At 41.0% G+C, this 19,236-nt stretch overlaps 1 protein-coding gene across 1 annotated transcript; it reads left to right on the top strand.

Moving 5' to 3' along the window:
- Positions 1–744: 744 nt before the first annotated feature.
- Positions 745–18,160, top strand: LOC115257830 (uncharacterized). Its single transcript, XM_062843650.1, has 2 exons — positions 745–5,670; positions 5,704–18,160. The coding sequence occupies exons 1-2, from the start codon at positions 5,264–5,266 to the stop codon at positions 11,303–11,305; spliced, it is 6,009 nt and encodes a 2,002-aa protein (XP_062699634.1). The 5' UTR covers positions 745–5,263; the 3' UTR covers positions 11,306–18,160.
- The last annotated feature ends 1,076 nt before the right edge of the window (positions 18,161–19,236 follow it).

Here is a 19,236-nt window from a genome sequence, read left to right as displayed (position 1 = left end):
TGATGTGCCTTCATGTGTTTATTCAGAATCTGTTTATGTTTGGAATGAAACGGACGGCGACACCATTTGATTATTTACTCTGAAACTAATGAGGTAAAAAATGACAAAATTTGAAATGTTTTGAATTACGAAATGCTCAGATTTATTTTCCTGAATAATCTTAAAGCAAAAAAAAAGTTGTTTATTGGTTCCTTACCCTGGTGGTCCATATTTTGATTTTGTCGGATACCGAGGTTTTGTTCGAGGACTTCATTTGGTATTATACAAGCTGCTGATATGGTCTGTCTGTAATTGCCTCCGATTCGTAAACAATCACCAGCCTCAGTAGGTCAAACCGCTGCGCTGGGAAACTTTTGGCGTATTATTCTATGTACGGGTTGAACGATGCACACTTTGCACATGCACACAGCAGCACATACACTTCTCCGTTTCTTAAAGTATACACTTTTTGCATGTAGTATACAGATATGTTTGTAGGTAGGTAGGTAGAGTCTTCCGTGCAGATAATTGAATGAATGAGAAGACCGCAAACAAATCAAGCACTGAGCAAAGTTGCAAGCTAATCACACCTTTTCTTCCACGTCTGCTTTTCTTTAGTTCGTTCACTATCGGCTGTAAGTATACTGCTTTTCGTCTTACGTGTGAGTTAAGTTCAGTCATACACAACGCTGCACAATTCTCGCTCAATTGATTTTGATTATACTTCACTTTTCATTCGAGGAGTGCACTGAGATATCCACAATATGCCTTTCTTAAATAAAACACAAGTTAGCACGCTTCGTGAATACAGAATAGACGGGTTTCATGTATTGATGAGAATCGATAAATAATTTTGAATGGAACGCACACAAAGCAGCACTGTCCAGTAAGTAAACATCAGCTGAGCACCGTTGAGCTGAGACATTAATAAAACATCATGTTACGTTTGCGCTGTTGCTTGTAGATAATAGAGCCACATTTATTATTGTTTTGACAAACGTAATAACTCTAATGCATATCTTCCACGTTTTAACTAGAAAAAAATTAAGAGAAATTGAGAGGAAATCCCAAACACCGATGCACGCAGTACCAAAAAGTTAACGACGCGTAGTAATGTACAAAACTTCCAACGCGGTCAGCTTGTTGTGCTTGGAAGCCGAAAATATCTTAAACTAAATCATTGCCAATTTCGCTTGCCTTGGCGCTCGTGGCAGGTTTGTTTGGACCACAGATAATACCTTCACAGCTACTATATATGTATTTATGGGAAAACGATGACGGTATATACTAGAGGTAGAGAGCTGATAACGGTATTAACTACACGCGGATAAAGTTGCTCGCGGGCAGATAAAACGGTGCTCTTTCTCTCGCTCCGCGTGCGTGGCCAAGGCCTTCGCTGAAGGTGCAGTATTTATCATCTTCAGGGCGAATGACGTACTTGGAGAAAAAGAAATGTAACATTGCTGTTTTCAAGGAAGCTCTAGGAGGTTCAACTTACAAATAAATAGTTTAAAACTATGCCTAGGCTGATAGAGCCGGGTAACCAATATAATGTGGACTTTCTTATATTCTAGAAGATCTTCTTGTTCGGATTACATATTAAAATTTTCGCAGAGTTAAGGAAGATATCATTTTCAGACTCATTCCCAGTTTTATTGTTCTGCACTTGTGATGATCACTTTTTTGCAGGAAATATCATTATTTTTATACACGAGACAACATTCGTTTCTGAATTTATGACGCCATGAAATCATAAATTATGCAACTTGATTATATCATGACGATTACCAAGATTATCAAAAATAGCATAAATATTTTTATTTGTCAAACATCATAACATTAATTATGGAACCATGACAATGAGTCAAAATATCATAAAGCAGCGTCATGAAATTTTGGGGTCTGAGTGCCATAAGTAATCTCACGCTCCCAAATTCGTCCTAATCGAAAACAAGGGATTCCGTCACCGATTGGTTCCGTTCTTTTTTGTTTTCATGCGTGCTCACTTCTAACAAAAAAAGAAACAAAATAAATAGCGATGCAATCCCTTGTTTTTCGTAGGATGAAAATAAGAGCCACATGCTTAATAAAGTCAACCAATACATCAAAACAAAGGGGTACGAGCTTTCTACTTGATACACAAACCTGTAAAGCCATGTTTTTCCATGCTCATTTTGATGGGCGGTGTTTCGTGGTAAGACAACATAAAGTATTATATGGATGGGGGAGAATCGACTGTATTCTGTGCAACTCGGATTTTGACGGCTACGCAGTCTTGTTAAATCAAAACGAGTTGTTATCTAACCCGACGCACACTGGGGCAGGATTGAAAATACACGGAAAAAACCTCTAGCTTGTCGAGATGTCGAGATCCACACTTGGTGTCTTCAGAGAAAATATTTCTATAATCAAGGTCGATTTTCTGAAGGGTAGCATATTTTTCTTACGTTATTCGAATAAAAGTCCTATAAGTCATTTTGGCCACCTTTCATTTTAGCGGTATGGTGTCTTCGGCAAAGTTGTTCGGCTATTTATGCTAAAAAAGTTTGCCGAAGACGTCAAATTTCCAAAGCCTACTGTTCTTGAGATATTAGCCGTTTTATAAAATACTTACTTAAAATCGAGTTTTTTCATGAAATAACGTTTGTAAACAAATTAAATGTCCGTTTTCGAGTTATAATAATTCAAAAATACCAAAATAAAACATATATCAAAAAAGTTAGTTGGAAAAAACAAAATAGTCGTAGATTTTTTTATAGAAAGTTCCTGAAAATCGCGCAAAATGTATATAGGACGTTCTAGCAGTTGGGCAAGTTCGGGCAAGTGTTTTCATCGGCGATCAAATGCATAAACTTTCATGTAATTTTTTTCACCGACATGATATTTGATGATTTTTTTAAAATAGCGTTCAAAGTTTACTGTTTTGTGTGAATTAGTTCAACATTTTTGCAGATATATTACCATGTTGCATGATGCCAAGTGAACCATGAGAATTATAAATGCAATCTAGTCACAGATTTAGTTATTTTTAAGCTTTAAACAAATTTTAAAACACAAAAATGTCCTAAACACGCCATTTAGCCTTGGTTTTATCATTATCTTATATAATCTTATTTATTAGAAATATTTTTTGTACGTTCAATGATATAAAAACTCACTTTTATTGGCGTTTCGGACATTTTTGTGTTTAACAATTTGTTTGAAGCTTAAAAATAACTAAACCTATGACTAGATTGCATTTATACTACTCATGGTTAACATGGCATCATGCAACATGGTAATATATCTGCAAAAATGTTGAACTAATTCACACAAAACAGTAAACTTTGAACGCTATTTTAAAAAAATTATCAAATATCATGTCGGTGAAAAAAATTTACATGTAAGTTTATGCATTTTATAGGTGATCGCCGATGAAAACACTTGCCCGAACTTGCCCGACTGCAAGAACGTCCTATATACATTTTGCGCAAGTTTCAGGAATTTTCTATAAAAAATCAATGCATATTTTGTTTTTTCCAACTAATTTCTTTGATATGTTTTATTTTAGTATTTTTGATTATTATAACTCGAAAACGGACATTACATTTGTTTACAAACGTAATTTAATTCAAAAACTCGATTTTAGGTAGGTATTTTATAAAACGACTAATATCTCAAGAACAGTAGGCTTTGGAAATTTGACGTCTTCGGCAAACTTTTTTAGCATAAATAGCCGAACAACTTTGCCGAAGACACTATACCACTAAAATGAAAGGTGGCCAAAATGACTTATAGGACTTTTATGCGAATAACGTGAGAAAAATGTGCTATCGTTCAGAATACCGACCTTGTTCATAGAAATATTTTCTCCGAAGACATCAAGTGTGGATCTCAACATCTCGAGGAGCTAGAGGTTTTTTCCATGTATTTTCAATCCTGCCCCAGTGTGCGACGTTCCGACACTTTGGATGGTGTCTTCTTCAGGGGAAACTTTCCCTAACTTGCGAACGGATGGTCCAATTTGGGTCGTCTGAGTTTTGTTATGTTAGTTTTCACCCAAGGAAGGTTTATGAGGCAAAAAACATGGAAAAATATGGAGTTTTGGAAAATCTGGTTTTCATACATTTTAAACGGGGACTTATACTTGGCTAGGGACTTGAAACGTCAAAAAACGCATTAGGCAAGACAAAGTTTGCCAGCGTCAGCTAGTTCTCTTATAATTTAAAACTAATTGAGGAGGTTAGAAGCAAAGAGGTGTAAGAGACTGAAACCTACTTTCGAGTAAATGAGGTTTAAAGTTTTTCACCAATTTTTGATCCCATACAAAATGTAAAGTGTTTCAAAATCGACCCGAATTTCGTAAAAATAATCCTAAAAAAGTTCCTGGAAGCTTAGAATCTAAAGAATTTTTTCATATGCTCAACCCAAAATCGACAAAATGGTCACTTACACCCCTCTGATTCCGAGCCCCTCAATTATTGTCATGTCTGTAGTATTAAGAATTCAGAACCGTTAAAAATAACCCAGTTAAGAAACTGCTATTAAAAGTGCATTTGTTTTGTTCGAAGAAAAAAATCATACACTATTTTGTGGATCTAATGTATTTGGAATTAGAAACGGTTACAATCAGGAATCAATAAAAATAAGTATGAAATAGTGAATGATTAATACTAGTCATGAATAATGCTTATTGTTCGAACCACTGTGAGACCACTGTATCAAACCCCTCGTTTAAATGGTAGCACGGTTAGGTAGCACAATAGGGAGCTGATGTCATAGTCAAGTGGACATTTATAATTGGACATACTGTGGAATACAATGAAAAAGACATACTTATGGTCGATTAGTTGATGGCGTGATATATGATTTCTATCTTAAGTGATTTATACGTGAATTATAATTAGAGTATGCGGCAAATTTGAAGTTAATTGAAATGAGTGGAAACTAAACATTAAACGATTGAATTTGTATGTAGGAAAAGCTTGTTGCGGGGTAAATGGATTGATATTAACTCGATTTCGTAGGTTATAGGATCCACATTATAAAACCTTTATTTGCACGCCGACTTACATCGTATGTGACGATTTTGTTCACTGTAATATCGTTACAGTAGTAAGTTTATTGTAAGGATGTTACCAAAAACGTTATATTAACTGAACTACTCTATGAACTAGGTCGAAACATAAGGGCGCATATTCGGAGCAAGATTGGCTCTGCCAGGGTTGCCAAATCATTTGTGGGGATTATTTCTCTGAAGGATTAAACTAAAATTGTAAGCAAATAATATTAACTATACGCAATTATGTACTATACAAATATATTTCTTCTAGCTTTGAGCGCGTTACCAACAAACTGCTTCAAAGAGGTTTTTTCCGATAGTTCCAATCCGAACATTTTCTCAAAGAATTTTAATTCTTGTTCGGAACCTCACAAGATGTCTCGGCAAGCACCCTTGGATGACACCTATTGCGTGTGCGAACTGTGTCAGATGTCCCCGTCAATCGATCGTGGGATGGTTGCATGCGACACGTGCGAGAAATGGTTCCACTATTCGTGTGCAAATGTGGACGACTCTATCCAAGACCAACCATGGTGCTGTAAGCTTTGCTTGGCGATGAGGTCCCAGCGGCAGCGACAGAAGGGAACTAGCACGGTGTCATCGAGGCGGAAGAAAGCAAAAGAATTAGAACTCAAGCGCTTGGATGAGGAGTATGCCATGCAGCAGGAGTATATGCGAAGAAGGTATGACGTCATGGCCTCGTTTCTCGACGAATCCGACGACGATGAGGAGGAAAGTGTTCAAGGTTCGAAGGTGAGCAACGTCAGTCGGACCAGACAGTGGATTGATAAGCAAATAGAGGTAAAGGGAGGACCCAAACCCTTCGAGACCTACAATTTGCAAGCGATTCCAGAAGCTGGACCTAGTTACGGTGTCTTGCAAGGGGCCAACTTTCCAGTAACTCCAGCAGGTCGTCCTGATTCTCGAGTTCTAACACGACATCCGCCAATTCCACAAGCAGCAGTGGCACACGACAACGGTAGACAACAAGCGCACCTTGTTCCGTCACTACCGGAATTTCAACCGCAGGAGAGTACCGTTAATTCGTACGGGCTGGGGATGGTATCTAGCCTAGCTCGATCCCAGGGTCCCTCGAATGATCGTGACCACCGAGCGTCGCTGGTCGAACCCCTTGGTGTTCCCATTCTTCGAAATGCAGCAGTATCAAGAGTGGAAAATCCTTTCAACGCAAATGTTGGACGAAACGATCGACAACAACAATCAGTATCAGCTCCACCGTCTATGTTCGGGGAATTCCCGGTGTGTGGGCCATCGCCTGCTCAAATAGCCGCTAGACAGGTATGGCCGAAAAAGCTCCCGACCTTCTCTGGAGTAATCGAAGAATGGCCCATCTTCATAAGCTCTTATGAAAATTCCAATGCAGCGTGCGGGTTTTCAGACGTAGAAAACCTAATCCGGTTACAAGAGAGCCTTAAGGGGCCGGCACTTGAAACTGTTCGAAGTAGATTGGTGCTCCCGGCGAACGTGCCCAGGGTGGTAGATACGTTGCGAAGAATCTATGGAAAACCGGAAGTGCTGATTAGGTCGCTGATTTCGAAGGTACGAGGCATAGATCCCCCGAAACAGGACAGATTGGACACCGTCATCAAATTCGGAATGGCAGTCCAGCAACTATGTGATCATTTGGAGGCTGCGAATCAACAAGATCATCTAAGCAATCCAGTTCTGCTTCAAGAAATGGTGGATAAATTACCTGCTAACTTCAAGCTAGAGTGGGTTCGTTTTAAGAAGATCGTGCCACACGTTTCGATTCGAACCTTCGGAGATTTCATGGAGCAGTTGATGGAGGAGGCGAGTGAAGTCACCTTTGTGAACCCTACGGCGGAGACATCGGCGAAACAGGAAAGGAGATCTGCGAAGGAAAAGGGATTTGTTCACGCGCACAGTGATGCAGCTGTGGCATCCATCGACGATAAGTTGAGAAAACTCACGATTCAGGTGTCAGAAGACAAACCATGTGCGATATGTTCCAAAGTCGGTCACCGCGCAAGAAATTGCGAAGAATTCAGAAGGCTAACTGTTGGTGAACGCCTGCGTTTGGTTGCTGATCGAAATCTGTGTGCCCTGTGTCTCTACGGCCATGGTGCAATGCGATGCCGTAATAAGCTACAGTGCAACGTTTCTGGATGCGGAGCGAAGCACCACCCCTTGCTGCATCGAGTAGAAAAAGGACCAGAAACGAACTGCATGCTGCACCATAGACGATCGAAGTGCTCGGTAATATTTCGGGTGATACCCGTGACCTTGAAGAACGGGACCGAACAGTTTCGAACATATGCGTTCTTCGATGAAGGTTCATCCCGAACATTGCTGGAGAAAGGTGTGGCTGCCAAGTTGGGTTTGAAGGGCGCGATACGGCCACTAAACCTGACATGGACGTCTGGCGTAACTAGGACTGAGAAATCATCGATGTCGGTAAAGTTGACTATATCCGGCAAGGAACAACTTGAAAACTACCCGCTTAATGAAGTACATACCGTAGATCGACTGAATTTGCCGCAGCAGACAGTCGAGTTCCATGAACTAGTTGAAAAGTTCACACATCTACGGGACATCGATATTGAAAACCAGACAAACGCCCAGCCGACCATCTTAATCGGGCTGGACAATATGGATCTGATGGCGCCGATCGAGTCGAGAATCGGCAAGGAAGGTGAACCTATCGGGCTGCGGTGCAAACTCGGATGGACGATCTCCGGCCCCACGAGCGCGGTTGAAGCGGACGGTTACTGCGGTGTGCATCAGTGCGACGTTGCAATGGATCAGGTTTTGCGGAATTACTTTACAATGGAGGAAGCGGGCGTCAATTGTCCTTACCGTGTAGAATCGGACGAAGATCGTCGGGCACGCCGGATCTTGGAGCAAACAACCGTTAGGATTGGTCAATGTTTCGAAACGGGTTTGCTTTGGCGAACGGATGATGTCAGCATGCCCGACAGCTACCCGATGGCGTACAGGCGACTCCAGGGCTTGGAAAGACGTTTCGCAAAAGAACCAGGTTTGCAAGACAAGGTTACCGGCGCTATAGAGGAGTTTGTTACAAAAGGCTACGCGCATAAGGCAACATCAAGTGAGGTAGAAGACGTCGAACCTGGTAAAACGTGGTACTTGCCACTGAATGTAGTAGTGAACCCCAAAAAACCGGGAAAGATCCGTTTGACGCTAGATGCAGCAGCGAAAGCAGGTGGTGTCTCCCTAAATGACGTGCTAATCAAAGGGCCGGACATGCTCGCCTCATTACCAGTGATTCTCAACCACTTTCGAGCGCGAAGGATCGGCTTTGGAGGAGACATAAGAGAAATGTTCTTGCAAATTCGAATGCGTGAGCAGGACAAGCAGTTCCAGCGATTTTTGTTTCGGCGTAACACGAGCTGTGTCCCGGACGTGTATATCATGGATGCCGTTATATTCGGAGCTAAATGTTCACCATGTAATGCACATTTTACGAAGGATACCAACGCGCTAGAACATGCAAGTCGCTTCCCTGACGCTGCAGACGCCATAATCAAACGACATTACGTCGATGATTATTTTGATAGCGCAGATGATGAAGACGAGGCGATAGAACGGGCGTTAGCGGTACGCCATGTCCATTCTTTGGGAGGATTTGAGATCCGGAATTGGCTGAGTAACTCACCTAAAGTACTAGACGCTCTCGGAGACCATGAGGGAGTGGCCAAGACACTCTGCTACGACAAGGCTTTGGGATCTGAACGAGTGCTGGGTCTACTCTGGAGACCCGATGAAGACGTCTTCTCATTCAATATGGGATTGATGGCAAGGTTGAATCCATACCTCATCGACGGAGTCCGACCAACAAAGCGCATTCTGCTGAAGTGCGTAATGAGTTTCTTTGATCCCATTGGATTTTTGTCGCCCCTGCTGATCCACGGGAAAATTATCATTCAAGAGACTTGGAGGAGTAATACCGAATGGGATCAGCCCGTTACTGATGAGATCTTCAGAAGATGGCTAGACTGGACCAAAATGCTGCCGAGCGTCGAGGCGGTCAAAATCCCACGCTGTTTTTTCGGAAACGAATCTATCGACAACGTCAATGATATACAACTGCATATTTTCTCGGACGCAGGAGATGACGCCTACGGTTGCGTAGCGTACCTTCGGTACACAGTAGGAGCTGATGTTCGGTGTTCCTTAATAGGATCTAAGTCTAAGGTGGCGCCGCTACAGCTAACATCAACACCTCGACTGGAACTGCAGGCAGCCGTTATTGGAGCACGAATGCTGAACACCCTATGCTCATCTTTGTGTGTGCCAATTCGAGAACGCTTTCTGTGGGTTGACTCTATGACCGTCCTATCGTGGATAAGATCTGACAGCCGGAAGTACAAACCCTACGTAGCACACCGTGTTGCAGAGATCCTTCATACAACGAACGTAGCGGACTGGAGGTATGTCCCGTCTAAGAAAAACGTAGCGGATGACCTAACAAAATGGGGCAGCGGAACCACGTTGGACGTAGAGAGCAGGTGGTTTAAAGGTCCATCGTTTTTGTTCGATGGAATGGAGTCATGGCCAGAACAACCAGGAACCAAACCTCTGGTCCCCGAAGAACTCCGAACTTGTTATCTGCTACATCATATCGTATTGCCGGAGCCAATCATAGATGTGAATCGAATTTCCAAGTGGACAGTGCTACTCCGTTCGGTGGCTTTGGTTTTCCGGTTTATCTCCAACTGTAGGCGAAGGGTGAAGAAGTTACCAATTGAAGCGATTGGTAGAGCTGAGGGAAGGCCTTCGACGATTGCAGCAGTGTGGGTGGCGATTCAACAGGAAGAACTGGATAAAGCTCAACGTGTTCTGTGGCGCATGGCTCAATCGGATTCGTTTGCGGACGAAATAAAAGTACTGTTAAAGAACAAAGAACTTCCACCGGGTGAATGGTTCCGCATTGAAAGGTCTAGTCGTTTGTGCAAAACTTCACCATTCATAGACCAGGATGGAGTAGTGAGAATGGAAGGTAGAACGGCGGCGGCTGAGTTCGCTGCAATCGGCACGCGGTTTCCAGTGATATTGCCAAGAGAACACCCGATCACGAAAAAGATAGTTGAAGATTTCCATGTGCGGTACGGCCATGCCTCAAAAGAGACTATGGTAAATGAAGTGCGTCAAATGTATTTCATCCCGAAATTGCGAGCAATGGTAGGAAAGGTGATCAATGGCTGCTTGGTTTGCAGGCTGCGCAAAAGTAAACCTGTTATGCCGAGGATGGCACCACTACCGGTTCAACGAATGCAGCCTTTCATCAAAGCCTTCAGCTACGTGGGCTTAGATTACTTTGGGCCAATCGATGTGAGTGTCGGCAGGCGAACTGAAAAGCGCTACGTGGCACTCTTCACATGCCTAGTAGTCAGAGCCGTGCACTGTGAAGTCGCGTTCAGTCTCAGCACTGAATCATGTAAACTGGCCATTAGACGTTTCATTCGACGGCGCGGCTCCCCCGTGGAAATATTAAGTGACAATGGCACCAATTTCAAGGGGGCCAGCCGAGAACTAATAGAAGAGCTGAAGAAGATTGATCTGGACTGCGCTGATACGTTCACGGATGCAAAGACGAAATGGACCTTCAATCCCCCATCCGCTCCCCACATGGGCGGTGTGTGGGAGCGAATGGTAAGGTCTGTAAAAGAAGCGATGGCGGTGCTGAACGATGGCCGGAAACTGAACGACGAGATTCTGATGACAACTTTAACTGAAGCCGAATACCTGATTAACTCGCGACCGTTGTTATACGCTGGTACGGAGGACACGGAGCTAGATGCTATCACACCTAACCATTTCCTGTGCGGGAGCTCTTCGGGGCGACATGAACCATTTCGGACACCGATTTCGCTAGCCGAAGAATTGAAGAGCAGCTACAAGCGATCACAAGCCTTGGCGAAGGAGCTTTGGAACCGATGGTGCAAAGAATACTTTCCAACGTTAAACCAACGAAGTAAATGGTACGAAGAGAGTCGTACATTGGAGGTTGGAGACTTGGTTCTTGTGATGGACACTAAGGACGGCACTGGAGTACGTGGCGTTGTACAAGAGGTTTTTGCTGGATTGGACGGTCGTGTACGACAAGCCATGGTTCGGACCAACACAGGCTGCTTCCGGCGACCAGTATCAAAATTGGCGGTTCTTGAAATAGATGATAAACCTGGTGAGGTATCCGGGGAAGGACAGGACCAGGGTTTATGGGCTGGGGAGTGTTCGAACCACTGTGAGACCACTGTATCAAACCCCTCGTTTAAATGGTAGCACGGTTAGGTAGCACAATAGGGAGCTGATGTCATAGTCAAGTGGACATTTATAATTGGACATACTGTGGAATACAATGAAAAAGACATACTTATGGTCGATTAGTTGATGGCGTGATATATGATTTCTATCTTAAGTGATTTATACGTGAATTATAATTAGAGTATGCGGCAAATTTGAAGTTAATTGAAATGAGTGGAAACTAAACATTAAACGATTGAATTTGTATGTAGGAAAAGCTTGTTGCGGGGTAAATGGATTGATATTAACTCGATTTCGTAGGTTATAGGATCCACATTATAAAACCTTTATTTGCACGCCGACTTACATCGTATGTGACGATTTTGTTCACTGTAATATCGTTACAGTAGTAAGTTTATTGTAAGGATGTTACCAAAAACGTTATATTAACTGAACTACTCTATGAACTAGGTCGAAACATAAGGGCGCATATTCGGAGCAAGATTGGCTCTGCCAGGGTTGCCAAATCATTTGTGGGGATTATTTCTCTGAAGGATTAAACTAAAATTGTAAGCAAATAATATTAACTATACGCAATTATGTACTATACAAATATATTTCTTCTAGCTTTGAGCGCGTTACCAACAAACTGCTTCAAAGAGGTTTTTTCCGATAGTTCCAATCCGAACACTTATGATTTCATGTATTTTGGTCATAATTCTGGAGTGCCCAATTCAAGGTGTCAGGCGACCCGTGCTGTTGGATGAACGGTTGAGGGGTTTCAAAGATGCTCGATCTTTAACGGAGCCCGTATCGTAGGTAGATCGCTTTTTTGGGTTGCGTTACGGTCAAAATATCTACCAAACCGAACCCTAGTCCTAACTGCTTCGTAGCTGCCAGCTTAGAATAGCACTATGGACCCCCTGTTCCGGGGGTAAAAGTCCACCAAACAGGGAACCCCAATGTTTCAGAGATGTTCGATCGTTAACGGAGACCGTAAAGTGGGTAGATCACCTTTTCGTGTTTGCGTTACGGAGTAAAATCTACCGAAACCTAGTACGTACTATTTTTACTAACATAGTATTTAGTCCTTGTTACTGGTATCGTGGGGGCTTACGGTCTCTGAATAAAACTAAGTTAACCAACTTTACTTTACAGATAGTTAAAAATCTCGTCGTTCGAGACTAAACTTGATGCAAAGCAAATCGAGTTAGGGATCCATGTATGTACTATCTCTTCAAAGACTGGTAAGTGCTGGTATGCAAGGAACATACTAGAATCCATATTACTGAAGATATGTTCCATTATTGGAATGGTATTGCTGCTAATGTTAAAACTCGGGTTCTAAACTTCTTACTGGGGAGAATTTAGCAGTGAAACAAGGGTGATGCTAGGTTTCCGATGCATGGCCAATAGGCTCCTAAAGCCCTATCGGGATTCTTGTTTTAAACCACAATATATGGTTCCAGAGTACATATTTACTCATTTTTTGACGTTTTTATTAACCGTAGTTGAAAATATATAATTTTTATTTGTTTAGCCTTTTGTCTCGTCCCTAGCTTATAACACATACTTTGAGTGATTTTTTTCACCGTGTATGTCAGATAGGAACATTTTTGAAATCCCAGTGCGAAAAATGTCGAGCTCAGTCACACAAGGTTGACCTCAAATGTCAAAGTAGAACTATTTACCGTTTTACTTATTTCAAATTTTCTCATTATTCCTTTGTTTTTCAAGTTCGAGTAAAGTACAATTCCAATTAGAACACCATGCTTGATCGTATTATTCAATATAATTGAGATTTCGTCTTTAATTTTAGGACCCTATTATCAGTACTCTTGTTTTGATTTCTATATTGCTCCTGAAGCACATAAGAAAACAAAACAAAAAAATGAGCATGAGCATGAGCATGAGATGACCGTACAATTCGTAGTTGCTACTCCGTTACTGACCAGAACAGTCAACATTGCACAGGGAACCAAATGGATGGGGCCTGGGTGTAGCTTTCCTCAAAAGAAAACAAAACAAAAAAATGTATCAAAATCGATACTTTATTGCCCTTCAATGGCAATTGAGTAATGCGACATGTACTACACTAAGGATACGGGTAATGTCACAATAGATCTAAAAACCGGTCGCATTGACAGACTCGAACAGGAATAAAACTGCTTCCAACTAGTGGAACAGCATATCTTAGTAATCAAAGGAAATAACTTTGGTCCTTTTTACATTTCACACTTTGTTTAAAGTGATATGCCTCGGTTTTGGTGTAGCCGAGATGGATCATGAAACAAGAAAAAATGGGTTAGTATTCCAAACCTTTTATTTGGTGTTGACTGATTTTAAGCAGTAAGAATTAGGGTTCCGATGCATCGTCAATATCCAAAGATTGACTTCACTTTTTCGTTAAGGGATCGGTTTTTACTGAAAAGGGAGCGTGTTAAAAGCGGAACCTATCAATCAGAATCCTTGCTTCCGATTAAGTTAAAAATGACAACTATTCTATAGAATAGTATCGAAAAGCATCCTGGAAATATCAAAATTTCTTTTGATATTTTCTTGTCAGTATTAATATTTGCAGCATATCACGTCAATGACCTTGTCCAATACGATAAATGCGATGGATATGTGCATATTACATGCGGCGATGTTAACGACTTGATTGCCAATACCTCTTGTTTGTACTAGAGGCTATTACCGTTTTATCACACCTGTCCAGTAGACGATCAAACTCCGCTATCCTCAAAAGTAGTTAGAACGGCAAAACCGGCTGAAGCAGTTAGAAGATGTTGAAAAGTTGGAGCTCGAGGAACCTGAAGCCCAGCTTTTGACAGAGCTGGAAAACTACAGTGGTAAAAGTACAGTAAACTACGGGATCGTTCGAGAAAACACTAGTGAGTGGATTGGAACAACCAGAAAGACAGCGCCAGCGGGTCAAGAAGCAAACCCTGTCTGCTGTTTTTGTATCCAATCCAGTTCTTGAAGATGATCACCCCCGTGATCAAGGAAGATTCCAGCTTCGAATGAGAGATTGTGCACTCCAGAGCGGGTAAATCGGCTGAAGTATCAGATCGCGAAGAAAACCTTCCCTATTTTGCTCAATAACTCAAAAATGAGTGGAGATATCGCAATTCTGAGCACAATTTTGGCCATTGAGGGTCCTAAAATCATCGGTTTCAGTACCGTAGAATCGGTAGAATCGGGTATTTTTTGGTCGGAAAAAAATCAATGTTTTTTTAAGAACCATACGATTTTTTTAGAACTTTAGACTTTTTGAGGAACCACTTGAGATACGGACTTCAAATTTTGACAAGATCATTTTTAGCTAAAAGATTATTTTCCAATAACAAACTTATGAAATTCCTTAAAAACTGCGCTGTTTTAACAGTGTCTGCACGTGTCTGTTTCCTCATGGCGGTTCGATGAATGGTGGCTCCAAAGAGGAAACTGGCATATTTTTTTGATAGAACAAATCTGTCTCTGTGCTCCACTATTGCAAATTGAAAAATGGTATGCGCGCCGTATCCTTGCAGCGAAGCTAGAGCAGACAGAACCGGGACGCATATGGTACTTGCCACTAAAGGTAGTACGTAATCCATGGAATGTAGATTTTGTACTTTCGTTTGAATTCTGCTGAGTGAGGTAATCGAACAAATGTGTACAATCAAACAATGTTATACATGAAATCCGGAATCGAACACTCAAAGAGTGCTTTGACATTATTTGGAGGTCAACCGAAGATTTATTCAGTTCCAACATAAGGAAAGCATCCTCACATGAGAGAATTGTAATGCGAATAGTTTGTTCGGGAAAAACGGCTATGGAATCTATTACAGATCATCCACGGCATCCCAGCGGAGAAGTGATCGAAGCTGAATCAATCGTGAACTCCAGGCCATTCACATACGGCCAGATACGGGGCTACTCACAAACACAAACGGAACAGAGCATCAACCAACCAAGTCCAGATATATTGGTTGAGTACATGACTCTGACAGACCTTTAAAAGTTCTTGCAATATCTGGTTGATATATTCTGGCAGGGCTGGGTACGTGAACACCTATCTACCATAGCAAGACCTACACAATCGTTTCGGACAGATAAGCCAATGAAACCAGCTGGTTTGGTGATGGTAGTCGATAAAGAGAAGCGGAATGGATGTCGTGTAGCAAAATTGTTGATGTGATGCCAGGCAAGGACGATCAAGTATGCAAAGCTATTGTTGAGACTAAGAAGGGACTGCGAAATTTCCACATTCCTAGCTCGATGAAGGAGTTCACGGTTTCTATTTCAGCAATACGATCAACAGCAACCGTTGGGTGGAATAAGGATCCGGTTCATGATCTTGTTTTATTGGATTTGTAGTTCTTTCGGTGGTCTCAGGCACTAGTTCGCCATGATGAATGCCGAAGAGCAGGCAAGTTATGATGATTGTTGTGTACATATAGAAGGAGTATGAATTTCTTAAGTAAGCGAGTACACCGATCCAAATTTATAGAATAAGTTGGGGAAAAAGTTCAGTTTGAACTGTTCGTGCTGAAAAGTTCGAAAAAGTTCGTTTTGAACTGTTCGTGCTAATATTAAAATGTTTTTTTTTTTGGGGTTGGGTTGTTCGAAACTCTTTCGAATAAGAATTTTTCGCTCATAATGTTATAACAATTCAAATGCTCCAAAATGATGGTATAAGTTCCAAAAATATAATCTACGCTCAGGTCCGGATTTACTAATATCGGGCCTGAGGCCACATTGTTGTATGAGCCCCTTTTTTACTTATGTTCATTTCCCCTTGACTTATATAGAATGATAAAAAAAATTTAAAAAAATCGTCATCCACGTAAAAAAGTATCGATGCCTTTGTGGAAGAATTTCAGCCTATGCCAATCAGCGTAGCTAGGACAGTTTTGGTGCCATGCATAACAATCTGTACTGGAATTCAGAAGACAAAGAAAATATATGAAATTGAAACAAATTTCAACAAGTGCGCTCATTACATTTAAATTGAAACCCATAAGTTATGTCAGAATTTATGCCAGAGTCCAGCGAACTTCCAAGTCGAATTTTACTAGATTCCTTGAGAAATCCAGCCAGAAAAGTTTTTGACAAAACTCTTAAACCATATCCCGATGTAAGTTCATAATGGAAATTTTGAAATATGAATAGTAAAAAATGGGAGAACTCTCTTTCTTACAATGAAACATATTGCCCATTTTACTGGCATTTTACCAGATTTGCTGGTATGTCTGAAACATACCGGAAAAACTTGTAATTAGAAGGCACGAAATGTTGCTAATTGACAAATTGAGAGATGAAATTTGTGAAAAAAAATCGCGTTCTGGTGGGATTCGAACCCACGACTCCGTATTCGCTAGACCGGCGCTTTAACCAACTAAGCCACAGAACAAGTAATGATTCTGCGGAATAGAAAGACAAATGGATTTCGAAGCCGCATCGTGAACACTCCTATTTCACAAACTCATCTCTCTTTCGGCCGAAACGCCACAAATTTCATCTCTCAATTTGTCAATTAGCAACATTTCGTGCCTTCTAATTACAAGTTTTTCCAGAGCTTTCTTTACTTATTTTTGCAAAACGTTTTTTATCTTTACATATTAACGAGATTTTTAGCCCTGGGCCTCGGGACCTACACTTTACTACCCTTCCGAAGGAAGAACTCACGCTTTGTGAGTTTGTCGGAAGTGGAATTTGATCCCAGGTCCTCGGCGTGATAGTTACGTGCTATAACAATCATACCAGGTCCGCTCCTCGCAAAACGTTTTATATTTCTTCATTTCTTTAAGATTTGCAACTATTTCTCCGGGAAATGAATTTAATGATTGCACCATAATCTCTGCCGTATTTAACATCCTTAAATCCGTACAAAAGTCTCTTATTGTTATTTCTCCTAAGAAATTAGGATCGTAAACATTAAACTAAAAGATAAATTTTGCTCCATATATTTTCTTCTTTTTTTCATTTTTTTAATCGCAAAGAAAAAAAAAACTTCCCGGTATATATTTGTTTTCGTCGCTGTAGTTTTTTGTAAGAAGATATAATGTTCAACTAAGGTTGAACTATTACTCCATCTTACTCAATCTTCTAGCAAGAAAGTTTTACTACTTCTGATTTTTTAAACCAGTTTACAAACGACACCACGGCAATGTCAAAACAAAACAGCAAATATACAAACAAACACATTTCTGATAAATAACCTAGTGTTTGTTATCAATTGAGCACGGCTGATATGGTTGAAATTTGTTATCGTACATATTTTCTATTTATTTATTTTTTTAATTTTATTCATATCGATTTCTGGACCATTCGTCTGGATCCGAAAGAGTAACAAAGCCATATAATAAATGAAGTGATCGAAGCTCTAGAATGCAATTCCAAAACATCATCTACCATTGAGATAGACCATCAACATCAATCAATTCCTTGAGAAATCTTCAGCACTTTTTTGTGTGGCAAAATAACCACTCATGTAGTATAAAATTTCAAAACATGATCACCGATCATTGGAGTATAAAATTGTGGTCCGAATCTCCAAATCGCCAACCGTGTGAGGTTCGACGGTTGAGTCATCACTGTTGAGAAAGCTTGGAGTTTTTCATTTTCACTTTTATTTTCGGTGCACTATCTACGCGTCGTTGCGCATCGCGATCGGGTCGAATTTTCCTCCCATTTCAATGGATGATGTGGTCTCAATTTTTGTACACTTTTATAACGCTTTCGTGGCGGTGCCTTGGCTTCTGTGTCTAAGGCTTCATTGAACCGAAGGTTTCACTATCAAAAGAGAGTTGTATGAATGCCCCGCTCTAACAATCATTGTAAATTTCTGGATTCTCAATCTTCACAAAACACTTTCAAGCTTCTACACAACCGAATCATATCCGCGAGTGAAACGCCCCCAAGAATTGTCGAACGTGTGATAAGAATTTCAGCAACAGGTTTTACTTGATTTATCAAAACACAACTCTGTGAACCCGCTTTTCTACATGGAGCACCTGTCACCTGGAAGTTGATGATTAATAATAGCCGCACATTCACAGATACACATTCACACTCTTCATCACACTCCAGTCACTATTATTCAAACGTAGAAACTGTTCTTCATTCTTTGGCACTGACGACGGATTATCGCACCTAATCGAGGATAATAATTGTTTCCGAGGGGGAGATCTGTCACTGAAAACCGACACCGGCGACAGGTTCAAACTCGACTGAAATTGAACATTGGCGTGGTCGTAGTGCACGGTGCAACTGAACCGTTCGATAGCCGTAGAGGTGAATTGAAACATCGTCAGCGAGCGCGGTAGCACAACATAGCGAAGGAATGTGTGTAGCAGCTTGTAGGTTCCCCACCTGTTGTCGGTCGCAGTCCACTGATAAAGCAATTTTTGATGTTCATGGGCTTTAAAGGAGCTTAAGAAATAAAATTCGGAAAACAATGAGAGAGGTTTTCCTACAATAATAAGGCTGTCACAAGCAACGCTAGATGCATTGAAACCCAGTGTTCCGATTGCAGACGAAATTTCTACATCGTTTGTGATATTGTATGGCTTGGAGAAGACGGATCCACTTTTAAATTAATTGTTTACAATTACACTCGAAGAACCATTGGCAGGCCTGGCATGCATCCTGACATCCATTCATTGATCTCACGTTTTCTACTCTAAAGAAAGAGACAGGTACATGATTATGGGTAAAGACTGAGGCAGGCCTAGTATTGTTATTACTGAGATAGTGAATGATGAGGATGTAAAGGGTGAGTCGTTAATTATTGTGCCACCCTACCTTCAACTGATTCGCAAATTGTCTACAATTAACGAAATGAAACCAAATTTTTACAGTAGTTTAGTATATGTAAGTATTTCAACTTTTTGGTATAGGTTCAAATTTAGGATGCGTTTTAGTGAAATTTACGACATTTCCAATTAACGCCTTCCATGTGGACATGTTCAGGCTTCACT

Source organism: Aedes albopictus, unplaced genomic scaffold (genome assembly GCF_035046485.1).
Source record: "Aedes albopictus strain Foshan unplaced genomic scaffold, AalbF5 HiC_scaffold_402, whole genome shotgun sequence".
In the NCBI taxonomy this organism is placed as follows: domain Eukaryota; kingdom Metazoa; phylum Arthropoda; class Insecta; order Diptera; family Culicidae; genus Aedes; species Aedes albopictus.
The sequence above is the reverse complement of the archived record's forward strand: the minus strand, read 5'-3'. Positions and strand labels throughout refer to the sequence as shown.